This window comes from Scyliorhinus canicula, chromosome 4 (assembly GCF_902713615.1).
Source record: "Scyliorhinus canicula chromosome 4, sScyCan1.1, whole genome shotgun sequence".
Taxonomy (NCBI): domain Eukaryota; kingdom Metazoa; phylum Chordata; class Chondrichthyes; order Carcharhiniformes; family Scyliorhinidae; genus Scyliorhinus; species Scyliorhinus canicula.
Window position 1 is genome coordinate 209,300,123 of NC_052149.1, and position 24,761 is coordinate 209,324,883.

Here is a 24,761-nt window from a genome sequence, read left to right on the forward strand (position 1 = left end):
TGCAGTCGACGTTGTCCACGTGGACTTTAGCAAGGCCTTGGACAAGGTACCGCATAGTAGGTTGCTGCATAAGGTTAAATCTCATGGGATCCAGGGTGAGGTAGCCAATTGGATACAAAATTGACTTGACAACAGAAGACAAAGGGTGGTTGTCAAGGTTGATTTTTCAAACTGGAGGCCTGTGACCAGCAGTATGCCTCAGGTATCAGTGCTGGGTCAACTGTTTTTTGTTATTTTTGTTCATCATTTGAATGAGAATTTAGGAGGCAAGGTTAGTAAATTTGTAGATGACACCAAGATCGGTGGCATAGTGGACAGTGAAGAAGATTATCTCAGATTGCAATGGGATCTTGGCCAATTGGGCCAGTGGGCCGATGAATGGCAGATGGAGTTTAATTTAGATAAATGTGAGGTGGTGCATTCTGGAAAATCGAATTGGGGCAGGATCTACTCAGTTAATAGTGGGGAGTTGGGGAGAGTTATAACACAGAGAGATCTAGGGGTACAGGTTCATAGCTCCTTGAAAGTGGAGTCACAGGTAGACAGGGTAGTAAAGAAGGCATTCGGCATGCTTGTATTCAGAACATTGAATACAGGAATTGGGATGTCTTGCTGAAGTTGTACAAGACATTAGTAAGAACACACCTGGAATACTGTGTACAATTCTGGTCACTCTATTACGGAAAGGATATTATTAAACTTGAAAGAGTGCAGAAAAGATTTACGAGGATGCTACTGGGACTTGGTTGTTTGAGTTATAAGGAGAGGTGTAGAAGGCTTAGGTGTGATCTTATAGAGATCATAAAATAACAAGGGGCATAGATAAGGTAGATAGTCAACATCATTTCCCAAAGGTAGCGGAATTTAAAGCTAGAGGGCATAGGTTTAAGGTGAAAGGAGAGATACAAAATGGTCTAGAGGGGCAATATGTGGCACAAAGGGTCCAGAGGGTGGTGAGTGTCTGGGACGAGCTGCCAGACGCAATAGTAGAAGTGGGTACAATTTTGTCTTTTAAAAAACATTTAGACAGTTATTTGGGAGAGTTGGGTTTAGAGGGATATGGGCCAAATGCGGGCAATTGGGACTAGGTTAGTAGTTAAAAACTGGGCCGCGTTATCAAGTTGGGCCCAATGGCCAGTTATCATGCTGTAAACTTCTCTGACTCCATAAGCTGGAATGCAGAAATGAATTCCAACTCGAGTATAGATAATATAGGTTTCACTCATGAACTGTTAATTGGAATAATGTCCTCACTGTAGCTTTCATTACATGCTGTGAAAATTCTATGGTTTCAGATGTCAGCTATTTATGCAGAAGACCATTCAGGACTAGAACTAGATTTGAAAAATGAAATAAGATTTCAATGCTACTTTTGCTTTATAAAATGGAAAAACTGGTACTAACCTGAGACCATATAAAACTGTGCCATCTGGGTGCAAACGTATCATTCGATTCTTTACAGTGACACCATGTACAAATGACTTTTTATCATTTAGAAAATATGTGTCAGGAACCCAAAGCTGATCAGCCACTCTGTTATCCAATGTGAGATTTAAAGGTATTTCTGAATAAGATAGTCGTTTGTCCCGCCAAGCCTGTTGGAAGTACATCGTCAAAGTGTAATCCTAAAAAAGTAAAATAAAGAAAAACATGTTTCATTAAAATTACCAAGGACTCCAACATTTAAAAAAAAATAATCGAAGAATATCCATGTTACCTACACACATCAGAACACCACTACATGCTCCTGGTGTATTTTGATTAAAATATGAACATTGCAAAGAATATGCTACGCCACATGATAAAAGGAGGGTCAGCAATTACTATAGTATTTTACATTCAAAAAATAATACAAAAATAATTCTTCATAATTAAAGGGCACACCTGTTCCATTATATAAGAGTTTGTGTTTAATTCTATTCAATAGGGGGTTGGTGGTAAGGTAACATTACAGTATCATCACTCATCGAATACTCCAGAGGCCCCGAGGGCGGCACGGTGGTGCAGTGGTTAGCACTGCCTGCTGCTTCAAGACGCTGAGGACCCGTGTTCGATCCTGACATCGGGTCACTGTCTCTGTGGAGTTTGCACATGCTCCCCATGTCTGTGTGGGTTTCACCCCCACAACGTAAAAGTTGTGCAGGGTAGGTGGATTGGTCATACTAAATTGCCCCTTAATTGGAAAAAAATAATCGGGGTACTCTAAATTTATTTTTAAAAATTCTCTAGAGACTCAGTCTAATTTCCGAAGACATGGTTGAATCCAGCACAGCAGCGGTGGAATTTCAATTCAGTTAATAAATCTGGAATTAGAAAAACAGTCTTAATAATAGTGACCATTAAACTGTAATAGCCCGCAGGGGGCCTATGGGGTGGGAATGATTAACTTCCCCGTGGCCCTATCTTCCCTGTGGCCCTTCCAGAGTACGAGCTCCCCTGCTAGGGTGGGGATCACGACTGACCTCTCTTTAAATCGGCCAGTAAGGCACCGACCAGAGAGAGGAACTCGTTACGGATCTACCCTGCTGGGTATATACAGTGCTGTAAATAACAACTTTGTTTCTTTATTTTTACTCGGTGATGAGGAGTAAACTGGCTTTCTGTCGATGCTTTGACCCACACAACTGAGCCACCTCCCAATTTTCTGGACCCAGTTTTGAATTTATTTGATTTGCTATGCCTTTGTTTGGGCAGTTAGATGCATTTGAGACCGGTGATGAAGACTGGAACCAGTACGCAGAAAGGGTGCATTACTTCTTCTGGGCCAACAACATCACGGAGAATGAGCGGCAGACAGTCATACTGTTGATGGCCTGTGGTACGCACACGTTCAGGGTGATCCTGAGTCTCATTTACCCGGCGGCGCCAGGGAAGCAATCGTTCAGCCTGATTGGGGCACTTGTGCTGCAACACTTCAACCCAACCCGTTTGGTAATCGACCAAAGATATCGGTTCAATATGGCGGAGAGGTCGACCGGTGAGTCCGTCACTGAGTTTGTATCACAACTACGGAAGATAGCTAATTTTTTGAGTATGGAACTGCAGTATCTGATATGCTCTGTGATTGTTTGCTCTGCAGTATAAACAATATGGAAACATAAAAGAAACTTTTGGGAGAAACCTCCCTGACCTTTTAACAGGCACTGCAGATCTCCTTGTGCCGGGAAAGCACAGAACCGTGCCATTCAAGAGAATCAAGGGATGGAGGTGAATGTTTTGGGTGACACCCGTCAAGTGGTATCCCCGTGGCCTGGACTAAACACCGTGGCAACACAGGCCCCTGGGCAAAGAGCCGTCCACTGAGACATACAATGTCACTGGACTTGGCTGAGGGTGATTCAGGGACGCGTGCGATGTTTGGGGACCGGCCTAGGCATACTCGCAGGCAGCAAGAAGGCTGTGGTCGCGCAGAGCACCTTTGATCTCAAAACAAGGTGTGCATACTTTAACTTTGGCTGACACGGCAGCTCAGTTGGCCACTTATACGGGAGAATGACTGACTATTGTAGGGTTCATCTTTGCTCCGTTAGTCTATGGTACCAATCAAATCGCCTTCCTCTCATTGTTGTGTGAGGAAGTGGCCTTAGCCTGTTGGGCTGCAACTGGCCACACCAGCTGTAACTAGATTGGCAACATATCCTCCAAGTGGGATCTGCCAGTCTGTGTGCAGTACTAAGCAAGGTTCCCAGAGGTTTTCCAGCTGATTTGGGCACAATTCAAGGGCCCGTAGCCAAGGTCCAGGTAGACCCGGAGGGGCAACTCCGATACCTTCATGCCCGCCCAGTTCTTGTTTCGTCGTTTGGAGAGTTTGGGCATCATTAGACTTGTGCACTTTGCCACGAGTGCGGCACCAGTGGTCTCTGTAATTAAGAAAGAAAAGTTTCTGAGGGGGCTACAAATTAACAGTGAACACAGCTTCGCGGTTAGACTGTTACACTTTACCATGTATCGATGATTTGTATGCTACATTGGTTGTATATTTACAACATTGGGCGTGAGCAACGCTTACGTACAACTGCAGCTCGTTAATCATCTCGACAGGACATAACGATAAATACACACAAGGGACTCTATGAGTACACCTGCCTTCCGTTCGGAGTATCTTCTGTGTATGCAGTGTTGTAGCGTGTCATGGAGAACATCCTATGTGGATTGCCACACATTGCGATTTACTTGGATGATGTGCTGGTCAAGGGGGCCACAGAGCAAGAACATTTGCAGAACTCGGAGACGGTATTTCAGAGTATTGGGTCTGCCTGCGCACGTGAAGTGCGTGTGTCATGTGAAGGAAGTGGTGTATTTGGGGTTTTAGGTGGACCGGGAAGGCCTATACCCAGTCGGCGAGAAGGTTAGAGCTATTAAAATGACTCCCACCCGAGGGACGTCACCAAGCTTCGCTCTTTTCTTGGACTAGTAAATTACTGTGGCCTATTTATTTTCAATTTGGCAAATGTCCTGACCCCCCTTCATTTGCTCCTCAAGAGGCACCAGCCTTGGGTGTGGAACAAGGCCCAGGATGAGGCGTTTAGGAAGGTGAAACTGACAGCTGTCCTCTTCGGGGGGTTGACGCATTTCGACCCTTCGAAACCATTATACAGCATGTGCGATTCATCGCCGTATAGAAATTGGGCAGCCCTGTCACGTCGGATGAGCGATGGCCGTAAACGTCCGATCACCTTTTTCTCCAGGACGCTGGCTGCAGCTGAGAAAAAATATCCCCAAATCAAGAAGTAAGGCCTGGCGGTCATGATTGGAGTTAAACGGTTTCGTCATTATGTTTCAGGCTGCCATTTTCTTATTGTCATGGATCACAAGCCATTGTTTGGCCTCTTCTGTGAAGATAACGCAAATGTGCCAATTGCATCTGCGAGGATTCAGCACTGGGTCTGGTTATTGGCTGCTTACGATTACTCTTTTGAGCACCGCCCAGAGACCTAGATTGCGCATGCTGATGTGTTGAGCTATCTTCCCCTGCAGATCTATTTCGCAAATCCCTCGTGACAGATGAAGTCACGGTCCTGAATTTCATGGACACCTTACCCATCACTGCATCTTTTATTCGTGACTGGACGCAGACCGACCCTGCCCTTGCCAAGGTCCGGCAGCCGGTGCAATACAGTGGGCAGCATCGCCAGCTACGAGTGGCGTTTAAAGTTTTTTCCTCCAAGCTCTCGGAGCTGACTGTGGAAGCACAATGTTTTTTTGTTCCGACGGAGGGCCAGGCAACCGTGTTAAAGAACACCGCAGGGGGTCCAAAATGAAGATGCTGTCGAGAAGCTACGTCTGGTGGCCAGGTTTTGACGCAGATTTCCAGACGTTGGTCCAACGATGCTCAATCTGACAAGAGCACCAGAGAATCTCTGTGGCGGCACCCCTCCACCCTTGGGAGTGGCCAGGACGCCCCTGTGCTCATTTGCACGCCGATTTTGCCAGTACATTCCTGAGGACGATGTTCCACATCCTGCTGGACACCCACTCGAAGCGGCTGCAGGTCCAGAGAATGGCAAAGATCACGTCCCGGGTGACCATCGAGTGATTGTGCATTTCATTTTCCACTCACGGAATCCCTGAGGTCCTTGTGACAGTTAATAGGGCCTCTTTCACAACTGAAGAGTTTGCCACTTTTGTGAAAATCAACAGGATTAGCCATGTCTGCACTGCCATACAATTCGGCATTGAAAGGCTTTGCAGAGAGGGCCGTGCAAATGCTTAAACGGGGACTAAAGAAACAGGCTTTGGGCTCGATGGAAACCAGGCTGGCAAGATTTTGTTCTCATAGAGGGCCACGCCACACGCAGTAACTGGAGTGGCCCCTGTTGAGATTTTAATGGGTCGTAGGCTTCATACATGATTGAGTTTGATTACTCTGGACATCGGAGCAAAGGTGCGCAACAACCAACATTTGCAAGGGCGTTGCCCAGTTTGATGTTGACCTCTTCGACACTTCGCACTTAACGACGCGGTGTTCGTTCGTAATTTCAACAACGGTGCTCGCTGGCTCTCTGGAATTATCGTCCGCCAAAACAGGACCAGTCTCTTACCAGGTTCGGGTCCGGTGGCAACTGATGCAATAATTTGGACCACATTCATTCATCTAAATTGGTCCCTCGTGAGGTTCCTTGAAAGAAAGCTGTCCTGGATCTTCCGACTCCCTAGTCAAACCAGCCTTGTGGTAGTCACCACTTTTGTATATATAGCACATATGAGGTGTAATACGGTAAGGCTCCTGTACTACAGGTACAGGGAGGTAGATCCCTGCCTGCTGGCTCCGCCCAGTAGGCGGAGTATAAATGTGTGTGCTCACCGAGCTGCAGCCATTCTGGCAGCAGCTGCGGGAGGCTACACATCTCTGCTTAATAAAGCCTCGATTACACTCTACTCTCGTCTCATCGTAATTGATAGTGCATCAATTTATTAAGCAGCGATTTTTCAACGATGGACCTCCGCATCAAACCTGATTGCCTGCAGCTGCACCCTCAAGCAGACAACACCAAGTCGGCCTTCGCACATTGGCTTGCTTGCTTTGAAGCCTACATCGGATCTGCGACAGAACCACCCTCAGAGGCACAGAAGCTCCAGATCCTGTATACGTGGCTGAGCTCCGATATCTTTCCGGGCTGCGCCTACCTATGCTGAGGCCATGGCGCTACTGAAAGAGAACTACACTCAGCAGACCAACAAATGCTACGCCAGGCACCTCCTGTTCACGCGGCATCAACTCCCCGGTGCGTCTGTGGAAGATTTCTGGCGTGCCCTGCACACCCTGGCGAGGGACTGCGATTGCCAGGCCATTTCGTCCGTTGAACATTCCGAACTCCTAATTAGGGACGCTTTCATTATGGGCATAGGGTCGGCGTACATCCGCCAACGCCTCTTAGAAGGGGCTACCCTTGACCTCGCGGTGACCAAGAAACTTGCGATCTCACTAATGGTCGTCTCCCGTAATGTATAAGCGTACGCCCCTGACCGCACGTCGCCCCCCCTCCTGGACATCGTGGACCCCACCAGCGAACACCCCATCGTGGACCCCACCAGCGACTGCCCCCAGCTAACCCCGGGAGACCCAAGTGCTACTTCCGCGGACAGACAAAGCACCCCTGGCAGCGCTGCCCAGCGTGGAGCGCACTCTGCAAGGCCTGCGGGAAGAAAGAACATTTCGCTGCTGTGTGCCAGGCCCGCTCGATTGCCGCTGTAACCAGGCCCTTTGTTCCTGCACCCCCCACGTGTGGCACATGGGCGCCTCCATCTTCCTCGCCTCAGACCACTTGTGGCCTGTGGGTGCCGCAATCTTCCCCCGATCAGGCCTTGTGCGATCCGTGGTCGCCGTCATCTTTAACGCCGCCCGCCATGTGCGCCCTGTGGGCGCCGCCATCTTCCCCGCCTCAGGACCCTCGTCGGGCACCTCATCGGGCCGCTCATCGCCTGCAACCGCCACCGACCAGCCAAGGGCCATCCAGCACCAGCCACGGCTCGCCTCCATCACGATCGACGCATCTGTTCAATGTCGAATTACCGGTTCCGAAAATAATCCAATGTCCTCCGCCTGCCCCCTCTTCTCTGCATCCTCGGTCATCAGGGGTTGGGTCTTCGGACTTTGGGGGGGGGAAGGAATTATTATTTTCCACGTGGCTCTTGCGGAGTACGAGCTTCACCGCTAGGAGCGGGGGATCGCTATTGACCTCTGCATAAAAGGTTGGCCAGTAAGGCACCTACCAGAGAGAGGAACCTGGTAGGGTACTACCGGGCTGAGTATATATTGTGCAGTAAATAAAAATTTTGTTTCATATATTTATTCAGTGTGGGCTCCCCTTGCCCTTATTAAATAAACCATCACCAACCTAAAAATCTAACTAATGTCCTCAGACGGGTCTGGCCCACATGCGACTCCTGACCTCCAGCAATGTGATTCCTAACTATGCAGTTGTCCTCGACCATCTAGCATTGAAACAGGCAATGGAAATGACAACAGCCTTGCTGACCCTGCAAAGGTTACGAACGTCCGAGAGCCTGTCCAGTCATCAGCTGTTCCAGTAATTGACTTTAGGATTCATAGAATCATAGAATGGTTTCAGCACAGACGGGGGGCCAATCCGCTTGCCGTGCCTGAATAAGCCCTTTGTTGATTCATCCCACCATCCTTTCCCCTAGCCCTGGAATTCTTTTTATTTAGATAATTATCCAACTTTCTTTTGAAAGCCATGCTGCAATCTGCCTCCAGCAGACTCTCAGTGTATTCCAGATTCTAACCATTGTCTGTATGAAAACACTTTTCCTCATCGCCACCTTCAGCACTTTTGTCATTCATCTTTAATGGGTTGACGGCATTTCCACTAATAGGGAAAATTTCTAACAGCTCTGCCCAGACATCTCATGATTATGTACATCTGTATCAAATCTCATCTGAAACTCCCCTTCTCTAGGAGTAACATCTCCTGCTTCTCCAATCTATCCATGTAACTGAAACCATTTTCCCTGGAACAATTTTCGTAAAGCTTTTCTGCACCCTCTATAATGCCTTCACATCTTTCATGTGTTGTGCCCAGAACTGGTCACAATACTCTTGTTGAGGCAGAACCAATGTTTTATAAATATTTACAATAATCTCCTTGCTTTTGTACTCATCAGTATTTTAAGCCCAAGGTCCCATTTGCCTTACTAACTACTCTCTCAACAAGGCCTGCCACCTTAAATGATTTGTGCACATTTACTCCGTACCACAAAATGTACTAACAGGCCCGATGATCGGCAGCTGTCTTCTCAAGGACCAGGTCAGCAAAGATCCAAATGCTGGGGTGAATATCTGCTGTAAGAACACCTGCACTTTTTGTGGGCCAGCATTTATTGCGCATCCCTAATTGCCTTTGAACTGAGTGGCTTGATAGGCCATTTCAGAGAGCAGTTAGAGTCAACCACATTACTGTGGGTCTGGAGTCACATCTAGGCCACGCCAGGTAAGGTCAGCAGATTTCCTTCCCTGAAGGACATTAGTGGAACCAGCTGGGTTTTGATAACAATCGACAATGGTTTCATGGTTGTCATTACGCTTTTAACTCTAGATTTCTATTAAATGCAATCCTGTGTGATAATAATTACGCTGACAACCAATTTAAGATTGTCATTTGGGCTTGCAGTGTGTTGCATTTGTGTGTACTGAAAGCTATATATATTAATACACTGTTCTTTACAAAATAGGACACATATTGCACCTCTTTCAGCTAAACAAAATGTGCAACACTTTTCTCAGGGCAATTGATGGTCAAGCTTTCTGGTTGAAATTTCAAACAATGCTTGGTAATTAACTGTCAATCACCAGAAACTGATGCATTCTCCACCGCTACCAGAGTCCACTTGCCATCAAATCAGTACCTCTTTGCAGATAGCATAAATTGCTGTTTCCCCTTATATTGGTATTCTTGGAAAGTGTCCTGATGAAATGTCCATGTCACGAACCTTCAACATGTCTCTTTTTTCAGCATACTCAAATTCTATACTGCCAAATGAGTATATTATGTTTTGGTAATTTTGATATCCCTTGCAAGTTTGTTTTCATTATCCTTTTTGTAGCTTTTGGATTAACCTTTGTGCTCTTTGTATATTTCTCATTCACCAGGATATATACTTTTATTTTGCATTTTTGGAGTTTTTTTTTAGTTTGATGGACAGGAATTTTCCTTCTGTTCACCCCAACCTGATCTTCAGGTGTCGCCAACGGTGCATCCCTGCCTCGGCGGGGGGTGCATTCAACAGGAAACCCCGTTGACAACTGTACACATCTGGAGTGCATTCAATGGGAAAACCCATTGATAATGGTGGGACCAAAATATCCTGCTGCCAGCCGATGACAGGCCGCCGCAAAACACATGGCAGGGTGAGTGGAAAGACCTGCACATGTTGTCTCTTCTGTCTTTAGTTCTCCATGCATGCCATTTTGGCAAGTAGATCTCTTTCCCTTTGGGAGAATAAACTGGGACTGTACCATGTTAAATTCTACTTTGAACATCCCACACTAATATTCAGTCATTTCATCCATCAGTAAATTTACTCAGTTTACCATGGACATTCATCTCAATGAAGTCGGCCTTGTCTAAATCTGAAGTCTTATTAGCTAACTCATGTTTTTCTCTTTCAAAAATTACATTGAACACAATCATATTATGATCACTGTTAGAAAATGTGAATACACTATTCAACTGTTAACTAAATCTGGCTCTTCACTCATAACTAAATCTAAAACGGTCTGTTTCCTTTTTAATTCCAGGATATATTGTTTCAGAAAACTATCCTGAAATACACAAGAAATTCACTACCTATCTAACATAGGCTCAGAAGGTAAGCATTTGGTACGCATCCATGCCTGCTCTCTGCGGAGCAGTCCAGTCAGTCCCATTACCTCGTTTTCCCTAAAGCCCTATCTCTTTACTTCCATTCAGTGTCCATCCAATTCTTTATTTTTTTTTAAATTTAGATTACCCAATTATTTTTTCCAATTAAGGGGCAATTTAGCATGGCCAATCCACCTACTCTGCACATTTTTGGGTTGTGGGGGCGAAACCCACGCAGACACGGGGAGAATGTGCAAACTCCATACAGACAGTGACCCAGAGCCGGGATCGAACCTGGGACCTCAGCGCCGTGAGGCGGTTGTGCTAACCACTAGGCCACCATGCTGCTCTCCAATTTTCTTTTGAAATCAGTGATCATCTCCTTTTCCACAACCATCATAAGCACAGAGTTCCAGGTCATTACCACTAGCATTGTAAGAAATGTCCCTTGCATCCCTTTGAATCTCTTGCCTAAAATCATTAATCGGTGTCCCCTATCCCCTATTCCTTGTAGACCTGATACAATTAGCTAATAGGAACAGTGTATCTTTGTCCACCTTCATTAAACCTGTCATAATCTTGTGCACATTAATCAAATCTTCCCTCTACCACCTTTTCTCCAAAGAGCATAATCCCAGCTTCTCCAAATTAATTTGTAGCTAAAATCTCTATTTGCTGGAACCGTTCTGGTAAATGTAATCTGCACAATTCAAAGACCTTCACATTCTTCTTGAAGTGTGGTGAACAGAACTAGATACCGTACTACATTTGTCGCCTGTGTTTAGCATACCCTTGCTGCATTTATAATCAATACCTCGAGTTAGGTGGCCCAAGCTTTCATATGTTTTATTAACTACTCTCTCAATAGGTTCTTCCACCATCAAAGATACAATAGAATCCCTACAGTGCAGAAAGAGGCTATTTGGCCCATCGAGTTTGCACCAACCTGAAAGAGCAACTACCTAGGCCCACGCAGCCCTATCCCTGTAACCCTGTAAACTAACCTGCATATATTTAAACATTAAGGGGCAATTTTGCATGGCCAATACATCTAATCTGCACATCTTTAGACTCTGGGAGGAAACTGGAGCACCCAGGCTAAACCCACACAGACACGGGGATAATGTGCAAAGTCTACACAATCACCCAAGTCCAGAATTAAACCGTGCCCCTGTGAGGCAGCAGTGCTAACCACTGTGCTACTGTGCCACCCAACAGAAACCGATGTCCACCTGAGATACTGCTCATTAAGATGTATATCTGCATGAAGATAATGCAAAAGTGGGTCTGTTGTAAAACTGTTAAAGTTGTCATCGCACTAAAGAAGAGAATACATCCCTGGAATGTCAAGTGCTATGTAGTGACGCCAGCAGAGCGTTTTGCGAGGGCTTCCAGTTCTAAATTTTAGATTGTGCGAGGAACATCTCCTAATAAACCTCCCATCATGTTTAAAAAAAAATTTTTTTATTACTTTATCAGAGTTACAAAGCCAGAGCTCAGAGTGTGGACAGGGGCAAACCCCTAATCCAGCTCCTTGCCTGCTGCAAAAAAAATTCAAACTGAATCTAATTCATGGTCCCCACAAGAGACACATTACAAATCCAGGCATTACACCTGATCTCACGCTCACCTCAGCCAAAATCTCTAGGGGCATCAGTACCATAGAGGCAGAAGCCAACAATCAAACACTCAAGAGCTGGGCACATCCTCAAGCCCATAGGGTGAGAAGCCCTAACTGATTGTCAGTCTCTCTCCTTCTCCAATTCCTTACAGAGACCAAAATGGATGGTGGTGTTGGTCTGCAGAGAATATCCTTACAGTGCTGGTGGCATCCCAGGTGGCCAGACGCCATAGAAGGTGGCAGCATCGATATAGGCTGGCGGCGGGACCCCATGTGCAGGGGATGCCACATACCCTGAAGACCCAGTTGCCCATAAAGACCGAGGAGGAACCCGGAGGGAGACGTCAACGACAGCCCAAAGTGTATGTGTGTCTCGAGGAGATGATGGAAAGCATGTGCCGTGGGAGACTCCATCTCAACAAAGAGACAGTGCGGCACCTGTGCCATGTCCTCACAGAATCAGCACCCCGTGGAGGAGGGGGACACCCGCTCCCTGTGGCCATGAAGGTCACTGCAGCCCTGAATGTTTATGCCACCTGTTCCTTCCAGTGCTTGAGAGAGGACTTGTGCGAAATTTCACAAGCTATAGCCAACAAGTGCATCTGTGTATTCCCGGGCAGTTGAGTATATAAATTTTGAGCTGGATCCAACCCACCAAAAAGCCCAGGCAGCAGGATTCTCCACTATCATGGCATGCATGTCACCTTACACGCAAAGGAACATCAGGGATTGCCCTTTAATAACAGGAAGAGATTTCACTTCCTGAATGCTCAACATCAATGGTGCTCAACAAGCGAACACCACCTCTGGGTCATACGTGTGCATGCTTCCCAGGAAGCATTCATGACAACTACATCCTGGGACACTCAGAGATACCCGGTGTCTTCTTGGAGCACCACAGGATGCCGGATTGGGCCTTGGGTGATAAAGGGGATCCGCTGAGGTCCTTGGTGGCAATGCCAGTACGTAGACTGGAGACAGGATCGGAGATCCGATATAACGAGGCCCACGTTGCCACCCATGCTGTCATAGAGCGAAGCATTAGACTGCTGAAAATGAAGTTCTGTTGCTTGGGCCGCATTGGTGTTGCACTGCAGCAACCTCCTCCTCTCTGACCCCCCCTCCCCCCAGGTCTCCCGCTTTGTGGTGATGTGCTGCACCCTCCACAATCTGGCACAACAGCAGGCCAATATGCTGTAGTAAGAGGAGGAAATGCAGACTCATCTGAGGAGGACCGGGAGAGGATGGTAGTCGAGCCCGGGGTGGGGCCGCAGGAGGAGTCGCAGGATGGAGGACAGGCAGCGGCAAGGGTCCGGCATGCCTTGAGAACCAGGGGAGGCCCTCCTCTTGCCTGCTTCTTATAGGACAAGGCTTCCCCCCTCCAGTCTACCCTGTTCCACCTTCCCAGTGTCTGCGTAACATCACCCAGGGTAATGGGTTTGTGCCAGCACTGTCAGCACTATAAGTCAAGAGAGTGATGAAAACCCGCTGTGAGGTAAGCTCTGGTGCTCCTCAGTTTATGCCAAAATCTGACTCCCGTCTTTCAGCTGACAGCATGGTCACATCCATCCTCGGAACAGGGTCTGCATCTGGGGCAAAGAACAAAGAAAAGTACAGCACAGGAACAGGCCCTTCGACCCTCCAAGCCTGTGCCGCCCATGCTGCCCATCTAAACTATAAATCTTCTACACTTCTTGGGTCCATATCCCTCTATTCCCATCCTATTCATGTATTTGTCAAGATGCCCCTTAAATGTCACTATCGTCCCTGCTTCCACCAGCACCTCCGGCAGCGTGTTCCAGGCACCCACTACCCTCTGTGTAAAAAAACTTGCCTCGTACATCTCCTCTAAACCTTGCCCCTCGCACCTTAAACTACGCCCCCTAGTAATTGACCCCTCTACCCTGGTAAAAAGCCTCTGACTATCCACTCTGTCTATGCCCCTCATAATTTTGTAGACCTCTATCAGGTTGCCCCTCAACCTCCGTCGTTCCAGTGAGAACAAACAGAGTTTATTCAACCGCTCCTCATAGCTAATGCCCTCCATACCAGGCAACATCCTGGTAAATCTCTTCTGCACCCTCTCTAAAGCCTCCACATCCTTCTGGTAGTGTGGCAACCAGAATTGAACACTATACTCCAAGTGTGGCCTAACTAAGGTTCTATACAGCTGCAACATGACTCGCCAATTTTTATACTCAATGCCCTAACCAATGAAAGCAAGCATGTCATATGCCTTCTTGACTACCTTCTCAACCTGTGTTGCCCTTTTCAGTGACCTGTGGACCTGTACACCTAGATCTCTCTGACTGTCAATACTCTTGAGGGTTCTACCATTCACTGTATATTCCCTACCTGCATTAGACCTTCCAAAATGCATTACCTCACATTTGTCCGGATTAAACTCCATCTGCCATCTCTCCGCCCAAGTCTCCAAACGATCTAAATCCTCCTGTATCCTCTGACAGTCCTCATCGCTATCCGCAATTCCACCAACTTTTGTGTCGTCTGCAAACTTACTAATCAGACGAGTTACATTTTCCTCCAAATTATTTATATATACTACGAACAGCAAAGGTCCCAGCACTGATCCCTACAGAACACCACTAGTCACAGCTCTCCAATCAGAAAAGGACCCATCCATTGCTACTCTCTGCCTTCTATGACCGAGCCAGTTCTGTATCCATCTTGCCAGCTCACCCCTGATCCCGTGTGACTTTACATTTTGTACCAGTCTACCATGAGGGATCTTGTTAAAGGCCTTACTGAAGTCCGCATAGAAAACATCAACTGCCCTACCTGCATCAATCATCTTTGTGACCTCTTCGAAAAACAGTATCAAGTTAGTGAGACACGACCTCCCCTTCAAAAAACCATGCTACCTCTCGCTAATACGTCCATTTGCTTCCAAATGGGAGTAGATCCTGTCTCGAAGAATTCTCTCCAGTAATTTCCCTGCCACTGACATAAGGCTCACTGGCCTGTAGTTCCCTGGATTATCCTTGCTACCCTTCTTAAGCAAAGGAACAACATTGGCTATTCTCCAGTCCTCCGGGACATCACCTGAAGACAGTGAGGATCCAAAGATTTCTGTCAAGGCCTCAGCAATTTCCTCTCTAGCCTCCTTCAGTATTCTGGGATAGATCCCATCAGGCCCTGGGGACTCATCTACCTTAATATTTTTCAAGACGCCCACACCTCGTCTTTTTGGATCTCAATGTGACCCAGGCTATCTGCACACCCTTCTCCAGACTCAACATCCACCAATTCCTTCTCTTTGGTGAATACTGATGCAAAGTATTCATTTAGTACCTCGCCCATTTCTTCTGGCTCCACACATAGATTCTCTTGCCTATCCTTCAGTGGGCCAACCCTTTCCCTGACTACCCTCTTGCTTTTTGTGTACGTGTAAAAAGCCTTGGGATTTTCCCTAACCCTATTTGCCAATGACATTTCGTGACCCCTTTTAGCCCTCTTGACTCCTTGCTTAAGTTCCTTCCTACTATCCTTATATTCCACACATGCTTTGTCTGTTCCCAGCCTTCTAGCCCTTTTTCTTTTTGATGAGGACTACAATATCTCTCATTATCCAAGGTTTCTGAAATTTGCCGTATTTATCCTTCTTGCCCACAGGAACATGCCGGTCCTGAATTCCTTTCAACTGACATTTGAAAGCCTCCCACATGTCAGATGTTGATTTACCCTCAAACATCCGCCCCCGATCTAGGTTCTTCAGTTCCCGCCTAATATTGTTATAATTAGCCTTCCCCCAATTTAGCACATTCACCCTCGGACCACTCATATCCTTGTCCACCAACACTTTAAAACTTACTGAATTGTGGTCACTGTTCCCAAAATACTCCCCTACTGAAACTTCTACCACCTGGCCGGGCTCATTCCCTAATACCTGGTCCAGTACAGCCCCTTCCCTCGTTGGACTATCTACATATTGTTTTAAGAAGCCCTCCTGGATGCTCCTTACAAAGTCTGCCCCGTCCAAGCCCCTTGCATTAAGTGAGTCCCAGTCAATATTGGGGAAGTTGAAGTCTCCCATCACAACAACCCTGTTGTTTTTATCCGTTTCCAAAATCTGTTTACCTTTCTGCTTCTCTATCTCCCACTGGCTGTTGGGAGGCCTGTAGTAAACCCCCAACATCATGACTGCACCTTTCTTATTCCTGATCTCTACCCATATAGACTCGCTGCCCTCTGAGGTGTCCTCCCGTAGTACAGCTGTGATATTCTCCCTTACCAGTAGCGCAACTCTGCCACCCCTTTTACATCCCCCTCTATCCCGCCTGAAACATCTAAATTCTGGAACGTATAGCTGCCAATCCTGTCATTCCCTCAACCAGGTCGCTGTAATGGCAACAACATCATAGTTCCAAGTACTAATCCAAGCTCCAAGTCCATCTGCCTGACCCGTAATACTTCTTGCATTAAAACATATGTACTTCAGGCCACCAGACCCGCTGTTTTCAGCAACATCTCCCTGTCTGCTCTTCCTCAGCTTCACCTTCTAACCTATTGCTCCGGTACCTACCCCCCGTCATACTAGTTTAAACCCTCCCATGTGATACTGGCAAACTTCGCTGCCAGAATATTGATGCCTTTCCAGTTTAGATGCAACCTGTCCTTCATATACAGGTCACACCTGCCCCGGAAGAGCTCCCACTGGTCCAGATAACGGAAACCCTCCCTCCTACACCAGCTGTTTTAGCCACGTGTTTAGCTGCTCTATCTTCCTATTTCTAGCCTCACTGGCACGTGGCACAGGGAGCGGTATGGGACAATTGGACGCAGCCAATTTGGCGCGGCCGTTTGGGCGTAGACGACAGAATTTTTTTTCGTTTTTGTGGCTAGTAAATTGTTGCAAGTAAATTGTTGCAAGATTCAGTATCATTCGAAGGAAGGACTGAAAAGCAAGCTTAAAACTGTAAATTAAAAGATGAGCTTTAAAAAGTTTTTAAACTAACTTTATTGTAAATTAAAAACCTTAAATTAGTTCTTTTAGTTAAAAACCTTAAATTAGTTCATTTAGTTTAGTTCATTTGGTAATTATGAGCAAGGCTCCTCAAGTACTCGATAGCATCCATGTTTTCAAATTTAAGAACAGTTTCATGTATTCTTTTAACTGCATCTCTATACTTTCTTAGTTTTTGTGGCGGTTCATGGCCGGCTAGTAACCTTTCATAATATGCATCTCTACCTTTCTGTACTTTACGCAGGCCATCAATTAGTTTCCATATGGTGGGATGATGCATGCCAAGTTCGTATTTCAATCGATGGTGGGCTGCCTCCGCATTATTGTTTGTGCGGTCTTCCCCGTTTAATGTTCTCTGATAAAGGTTCCAAATCTCAGGGCGAAATAAAGGTGTTCGTCTACCATTTCCTCGTCTGTTCAGACGACCAACATATGTATCTTCAAACCAGTTGAGTAAATCTTGAAGTTCTTGCGGCAGTTGGATCGCTAAAGCATCCAGATATTCATCGATTTTGTTCAAAGGTACAAAGGCAATGGCAATAATCATTTTAGCTTTTAACGCGAAATCTGGATCAGTGTTATACAAACTACGGAACCCCATACTAGCTAGATGTTTTTGCATATTTTGAGCTAAATGAAAAAAACATCCTTTTATTTGAACATAAGGGAATATGTCTTTCATAGCACTGTGCGCAGCTTGTTCATAATCACAGACGATTGAACTGGGTTTCAAGTTGGGTTTGATTTCTTTCAATAATGCGAACATTCTTGCATATGTGGTGTGTTGCTTGTTGGGCAAAAGAGCATAAACCGTAGGAGTAACTCCTCCGTGTTTTTTTACCATAATTACATAAATCTGAGAAAAGAGGCTGGGAGCAATACTGAATGTGCCATCTGCAAACCACATATCAGATGTCAATAAGTGCTGTAGCCAGCTCTGTCTTCTGAAGATTAATATCCGGTTGTGACCTGGTCCGCTATAACAAAGTAAAACATTTTCTTCCACTCCTGGTTGAGGTACATATATCCTGTAGCATTCTGTCACAATCAATTGTTGTAAATCATTTGGATTGGTGGGGGCGTTCAATACATAATTACGCTTTCTGCTTATCATTCTCCTCAAAGCAGATACATTAGGAATGGCTGGTAGACTAGCTTGGGATATGTCTGTCAAACATTCATTAACAACTACAGTCGGTGCCTCAAGGGTTTCCTGTGCTCTCTTTTTTATTTTAGTTTTCACGAGTGCAACCTCTACTTGTGCAGCAGAAGCATCATGCGAATGGCTGTTCAGCTGCCTCACCACGTTTGCAGCTTTAGTATGGAGCCGTGCTTTGCACCGGTTTTTTTGCTCACAACCCCAAAATTTCACTTCGCTGTCACCTTTGCTTGTTTTGTCAAAGACGTAAAGGAATCCGTTATGAACAAATTTTTCTTTACCACGTTTCGTTGATACTTCCTCAGCCATCATATGGGTATGCAAATTGGTTTAGTTAAAAAATATATAAAAAGATGGTGATAGAACGAAACACGTGACAGCGGACCCGCACCAGCAGCCAACTCAACTGAGGCTAATTTACAAATAAAGAAATGTTATTATGGCCAAAACGTCCGGCGCCAAAACGTCCGGCGCCAAAACAGCCGGCGCCAAAACGGCTGGCGCCAAAACGGCCGCGCCACAATGGCCGCGCCCAAATGGCTGCGCCAAAACGTACCTAACCCCACAGGGAGTAATCCTGAGATTACAACTCTAGAGATCCTGTCTTTTAACTTTCTGCCGAGCTCCCTGAACTCCTGCTGCAGGACCTCATGCCCCTTCCTGCCTAAGTCGTTAGTATCAATATGTACAACGACCTCTGCCTGTTTGCCCTCCCCTTTCAGGATGCCCACTACCCGCTCCGAGACATGCTGGACACTAGCACCAGGGAGGCAACATACCATCCTGGAATCTCTTTCACGTCCACAGAAGCGCCTATCTGTGCCCCTAACTATAGAATCCCCTATGACTATTGCTCTTCTGTGCTTTGACCCTCTTTGCTGAACATCAGAGCCAGCTGTGGTGCCACTGCTCTGGCTGCTGCTATTTCCCCTGTTAGGCTATCCCCCCCCCCCCCCCCCCCCCCCCCCCCCGACAGTATCCAAAGGGGTATACCTGTTTGAGAGGGGGACAACCACAGGGGATTCCTGCACAGACTGCCTGCCCCTTCTGGTGGTCACCCATCTCTCTGCCTGCACCTTGGGTGTGACAACATCTCTATAACTCCTATCTATGACGCTTTCCGCCACCTGCATGCTCCTAAGTGCATCCAATTGCTGCTCCAACCGAACCATGCGGTCTGTGAGGAGCTGCCATTGGTTACATTTGCTGCAGATGTAGTCGACTGGAGCGCTGGGATTCCCACTCTGGATGTGTCTCACTCACTCAGGATGTGTCTCCTTCACCTGCGCAAAGCATCTTGGATCACTCTGCCTGGGGGCTGGGGAGTAGGGGGAGGGGAGGATAATGGGGTGGGAGTGCAGGCAGCCCCGCTATGAAGATTGATGTGACACAGGCTTCACATGTATCATGATTTAATAGTGCACGTGTCATTCGCATTGCCTCTAGATACAGAATGTGACCCCCCTACTCCGCTCTCAGTGATCCTAAATCTTCCTGATCTTACAAGGTCTACTGCTACAGCTAGGTGTATCCCCAGGATGCCCATCAGAGGTGGAGGCAGTCTGCTGATTTCCGCGTACTGTGGCATTTAATGTCCTGAGTGGACGTCTTCTGTAGGGCCTGGAGCCAGAAGGCCCCTGCCAGCTTACTGCTGTCATTGGCGTCACCATGCTAACCTGTCCTGCCCGCTGCCTTTGAGATGCACTGGTGTCAGGAGAGAGGCGGAATGAGGAACTGGAGACTGCCGCCGTCCCCCTGGTGGTAGGCACTGGGTTGGACTCCAGCACTCCCTTCTCCCTGAAGGTGCCCTTAGGGACCTGGGAGTCTCCAAGGTGTGGAGAGGCAGCTGGAGTGAGCTCCAGGGGCCTTTGCTTTATCTGGCTCCGCCTGTCCTGGCGCCTCCCCATTGTCTGCACCATGGTGTCGATGCCCTCGCTGATGCTCCTCTGCGACTTGGTTATGCTCTGGACTGCCTCATCAATGTCCACCTGCATCTGGGACATGTCCCACATTGACTGGGACATGATGTGGAGGCCCTCAGCCCTGATCATCACAGACTGAGCCGTTGTCTTGGACACCACCATTCAAAGGCACTGTCACATGCTGCACGTCTTCCACTGTGATTGAAAGAAGGTTTTAAGACAAAAGGTACCCACTGGCTTAGATGACTGTATAAGAGGCAATTTGTAAGAATAGATAAAGAATAAGCAATGCTTGTGATTTTTATAACCTAATAATTACAAATATCAGAAAGGACAGACCACAATGAAAAAAAGCTACTTAAAATGGCTGTCAGGTGAGTTCGCAATTCTAAAGACACAAAATGGCTTTTAGCTGAACGACCCACGTTCCTCAACAACCAATAGCTGGGTAAGTTGCAAACCGGTATAAACAACATTCATAATTTCAGACAGCAGAGATAATCATAGAGATAATGATGACTGATATTAAGGCATTGAATGGGAAACAGATTGTGAGATTCAGGGAGGAATTCACAAAAGAGTGAAAACAGGGACCACAGAACAAGGAGCATTGTGGATCCTTGCTGGCCGAAGGTCTCCAGATGGAGACAGAGAAGATAACTTTAATAGTTACCATGAGTGATTCCTTCATGAAGTCAGCGGCTGGTGAGGTACCAACCCACTTTACATAATGTCAAATTTCATTGGATATATAACAAATGTATGTAATCTATAATCAATATTATTGGACAAGGTCCAGCTGAAATGAGCTGTATAAAATGTATAAGAATGGATGCTTTTCATTTGTTCGGTGGAGAGACGGTCTGAGTCTTTAACAGACGCCATCTCCCCACCGGCAAAATAAACCGTTTGATGCACCGTGGCTAGCTCTGCCGCACAGAAGGGCGGGGAAAAGACTGGCAGGGCTATAGTCATAGGGGATTCAATTGTAAGGGGAGTAGACAGGCGTTTCTGTGGCCGAAAACGAGACTCCCGAATGGTATGTTGCCTCCCGGGTGCTCGGGTCAGGGATGTCTCCGATCGGCTGCAGGACATACTGAAGGGGGGTGGGTGAACAGCCAGTTGTTGTGGTGCATACAGGCACCAATGAAATAGGTAAAAAAAGGGATGAGGTCCAAGAATCAGAATTTAGGGAGTTAGGAGATAAGTTAAAAAGTAGGACCTCAAAGGTAGTAATCTCAGGATTGCTACCAGTGCCACGGGACAGTCAGAGTAGAAATTCAAGAATAGTCAGAATGAATACATGGCTTGAGAGATGGTGCAGGAGGGAGGGGTTCAGATTTTTGGGACATTGGAACCGGTTCTGGGGGCGGTGGGACCATTACAAACCGGATGGTCTACACCTGGGCAGGACTGGAACCAATGTCCTAGGGGGTGCTTTTGCTAACACTGTTGGGGAGGTTTTAAACTAATGTGGCAGGGGGATGGGAACCAGATTATGAAGTTAGAGGTCAGTAAAGAAGCAGCAATTAAAGCCAGTAAGGTACAAGACAATAAACTCAATGTGACTAAGGGGAAGAGTAGACAGGGAAGAGATGATGAACGCAAAGGTGGTCTGAGGTGCATTTGTTTTAATGCGAGAAGTGTAGCAGGTAAGGCAGATGAACTTAGGGCTTGGATCAGTACCTGGGAATATGATGCTATTGGTATTACTGAGACTTGGTTGAGGGAAGGGCAGGTCTGGCAACTGAATATCCCAGGGTATAGATGCTTCAGGAGGGATAGAGAGGGAGGTAGAAGGGGTGGAGGAGTTGCATTACTCATCAGAGATGATATCACACCTGTGATTAAGGAAGGCATGAAGGAGGATTCGAGCACTGAGGCAATATGGGTAGAGCTGAGAAATAGGAAGGGTGCAGTAACATTGTTGGGACTTTACTACAGGCCTCCCAAAAGTGAGCATGAAGCAGAGCTACAAATATGCAGACAGATTATAGAAAAATGTAGGAGCAATAGGGTGGTTGTGATGGGAGATTTTAACTTCCCCAACATTGAATGGGATTCGTGTAGTGTTGGAGGCGTAGATGGAGCAGAGTTTGTAAGGAGCATCCAGGAGAGTTTTTTAGAGCAGTATGTAAATAGTCCAACTCGGGAAGGGGCCATACTGGACCAGGTATTGGGGAATGATCCCGGCCAGGTGGTTGAAGTTTCGGTCGGTGATTACTTTGGGAATAGCGATCACAATTCCATAAGTTTTAGAATACTCATGGACAAGGACAAGAGGGGTCCGAAAGGAAGAGTACTAAATTGGGGAAAGGCAGAGTATAACAAAATTTGGCAGGAGCTGGGGAATGTGGATTGGGAGCAGCTGTTTAAGGGTAAATCCACACTCGAAATGTGGGAGTCTTTTAAGGAAAGGTTGATTAGAGTGCAGGACAGACATGTTCCTGTGAAAATGAAAGATAGAAATGGCAAGATTAGGGAACCATGGATGACGGGTGAAATTGTGAGACTAGCTAAGATGAAAAAGGAAGCATACATAGGATCGAGGCAACTCAAAACTAATGAAGCTTTGGAGGAATATCGGGAAAGTAGGACGAATCTCAAACGCGCAATAAAGAGGGCTAAAAGAGGTCATGAAATATCTTTGGCTAACAGGGTTAAGGAAAATCCCAAAGCATTTTATTCGTATTTAAGGAGCAAGAGGGTAACTAGAGAAAGGATTGGCCCACTCAAAGACAAAAGAGGGAATTCATGCGTGGACTCAGAGGAAATGGGTGAGATTCTTAATGAGTACTTTGCATCGGTATTCACAAAGGAGAGGGACAAGACAGATGTTGAGGCTAGGGATAGATGTTTAAATACTCTCGGTCAAGTTGTCATACGGAAGGGGGAAGTTTTGGGTATTCTAAAAGACATTAAGGTGGACAAGTCCCCAGGACCGGATGGGATTTATACCAGGTTACTGAGGGAAGCGAGGGTCGAAATAGCTGGGGCCTTAACAGATATCTTTGCAGCATCCTTGAGCACGGGTGAGGTCCCGGAGGACTGGAGAATTGCTAATGTTGTCCCTTTGTTTAAGAAGGGTAGCAGGGATAATCAGGGAATTATAGACCTGTGAGCTTGACGTCAGTGGTAGGCAAACTTTTGGAGAAGATTCTGAGGGATAGGATCTATTCACATCTGGAAGAAAATAGACTTATCAGTGATAGGCAGCATGGTTTTGTGCAGGGAAGGTCATGTCTTACAAACCTAATAGAATTCTTTGAGGAAGTGACAAAGTTAATTGATGAGGGAAGGGCTGTAGATGTCGTATACATAGACTTTAGTAAGGCGTTTGATAAGGTTTCTCATGGCAGGTTGATGGAAAAAGTGAAGTCGTATGGGGTTCAGGGTGTACTAGCTAGATGGATAAAGAACTGGCTGGGCAACAGGAGACAGAGAGTAGTGGTGGAAGGGAGTGTCTCAAAATGGAGAAGGGTGACTAGTGGTGTTCCACAGGGATCCGTGCTCGGACCACTGTTGTTTGTGATCTACATAAATGACCTGGAGGAAGGTATAGGTGGTCTGATTAGCAAGTTTGCAGATGATACTAAGATTGGTGGAGTTGCAGATAGCGAGGAGGACTGTCAGAGAATACAACAAAATATAGATAGATTGGAGAGTTGGGCAGAGAAATGGCAGATGGAGTTCAATCCAGGTAAATGCGCGGTGATGCATTTTGGAAGGTCAAATTCAAGAGCGGACTATATGGTCAATGGAAGGGTCTTGGGGAAAATTGATGTGCAGAGAGATCTGGGAGTTCAGGTCCATTGTACCCTGAAGGTGGCAACGCAGGTTGATAGAGTGGTCAAGAAGGCATACAGCATGCCTGCCTTCATCGGACGGGTTATTGAGTACAAGAGTTGGCAGGTCATGTTACAGTTGTATAGGACTTTGGTTCGGCCACATTTGGAATACTGCGTGCAGTTCTGGTCGCCACATTACCAGAAGGATGTGGATGCCTTGGAGAGGGTGCAGAGGAGGTTCACCAGGATGTTGCCTGGTATGGAGGGTGCTAGCTATGAAGAAAGGTTGAGTAGATTAGGATTGTTTTCATTGGAAAGACGGAGGTTGAGGGGGGACCTGATTGAGGTCTACAAAATAATGAGAGGTATGGACAGGGTGGACAGCAACAAGCTTTTCCCAAGAGTGGCAGGTTACAAGGGGTCATGATATCAAGGTGAGAGGGGGAAAGTTTAAGGGAGATGTGCGTGGAAAGTTTTTTACGCAGAGGGTGGTGGGTGCCTGGAACGCTTTACCAGCGGAGGTGGTAGAGGCGGGCATGATAGCATCATTTAAGAAGCATCTAGACAGGTATATGAATGGGCGGGAACAGAGGGAAGTAGACCTTGGAAAATAGGAGACAGGTTTAGATAAAGGATCTGGATCGGCGCAGGCTGGGAGGGCCGAAGGGCCTGTTCCTGTGCTGTAATTTTCTTTGTTCTTTTCTTTGTTCTTTGATGCAAGGACCAGCCCTGAGCGTTGAGCTTTGAGATTCCCTCCCGCTAACAGCGTCATCTCCTTTGGAACTCCTCCAATTGACTATGCACCCGCTGGAGTGTCACTGAAATTCCCTTCTGAATATCATGGCCGTGTCCTAGCATCTACATCAGCTCCTGGATAAACTTGTCCAGAGGCTCAGCATCTGACTGGGACTCAGCTGAGTACTGGGATCCAGCAGACCTCCGACTGCTGATTCCCTTGGATGTTG

At 46.6% G+C, this 24,761-nt stretch overlaps 1 protein-coding gene across 1 annotated transcript in view; it reads right to left on the bottom strand.

Annotated features, from left to right (window-relative positions):
- The window catches only part of gabrb2a (gamma-aminobutyric acid type A receptor subunit beta2a), a 414,196-nt gene that overhangs the window by 131,564 nt on the left and 257,871 nt on the right, over positions 1 to 24,761 (bottom strand). The window contains exon 4 of the mRNA XM_038795983.1: positions 1,405 to 1,625. Coding sequence (XP_038651911.1) covers positions 1,405 to 1,625 — 221 coding nt within the window. The remainder of the gene's footprint in view (positions 1 to 1,404; positions 1,626 to 24,761) is intronic.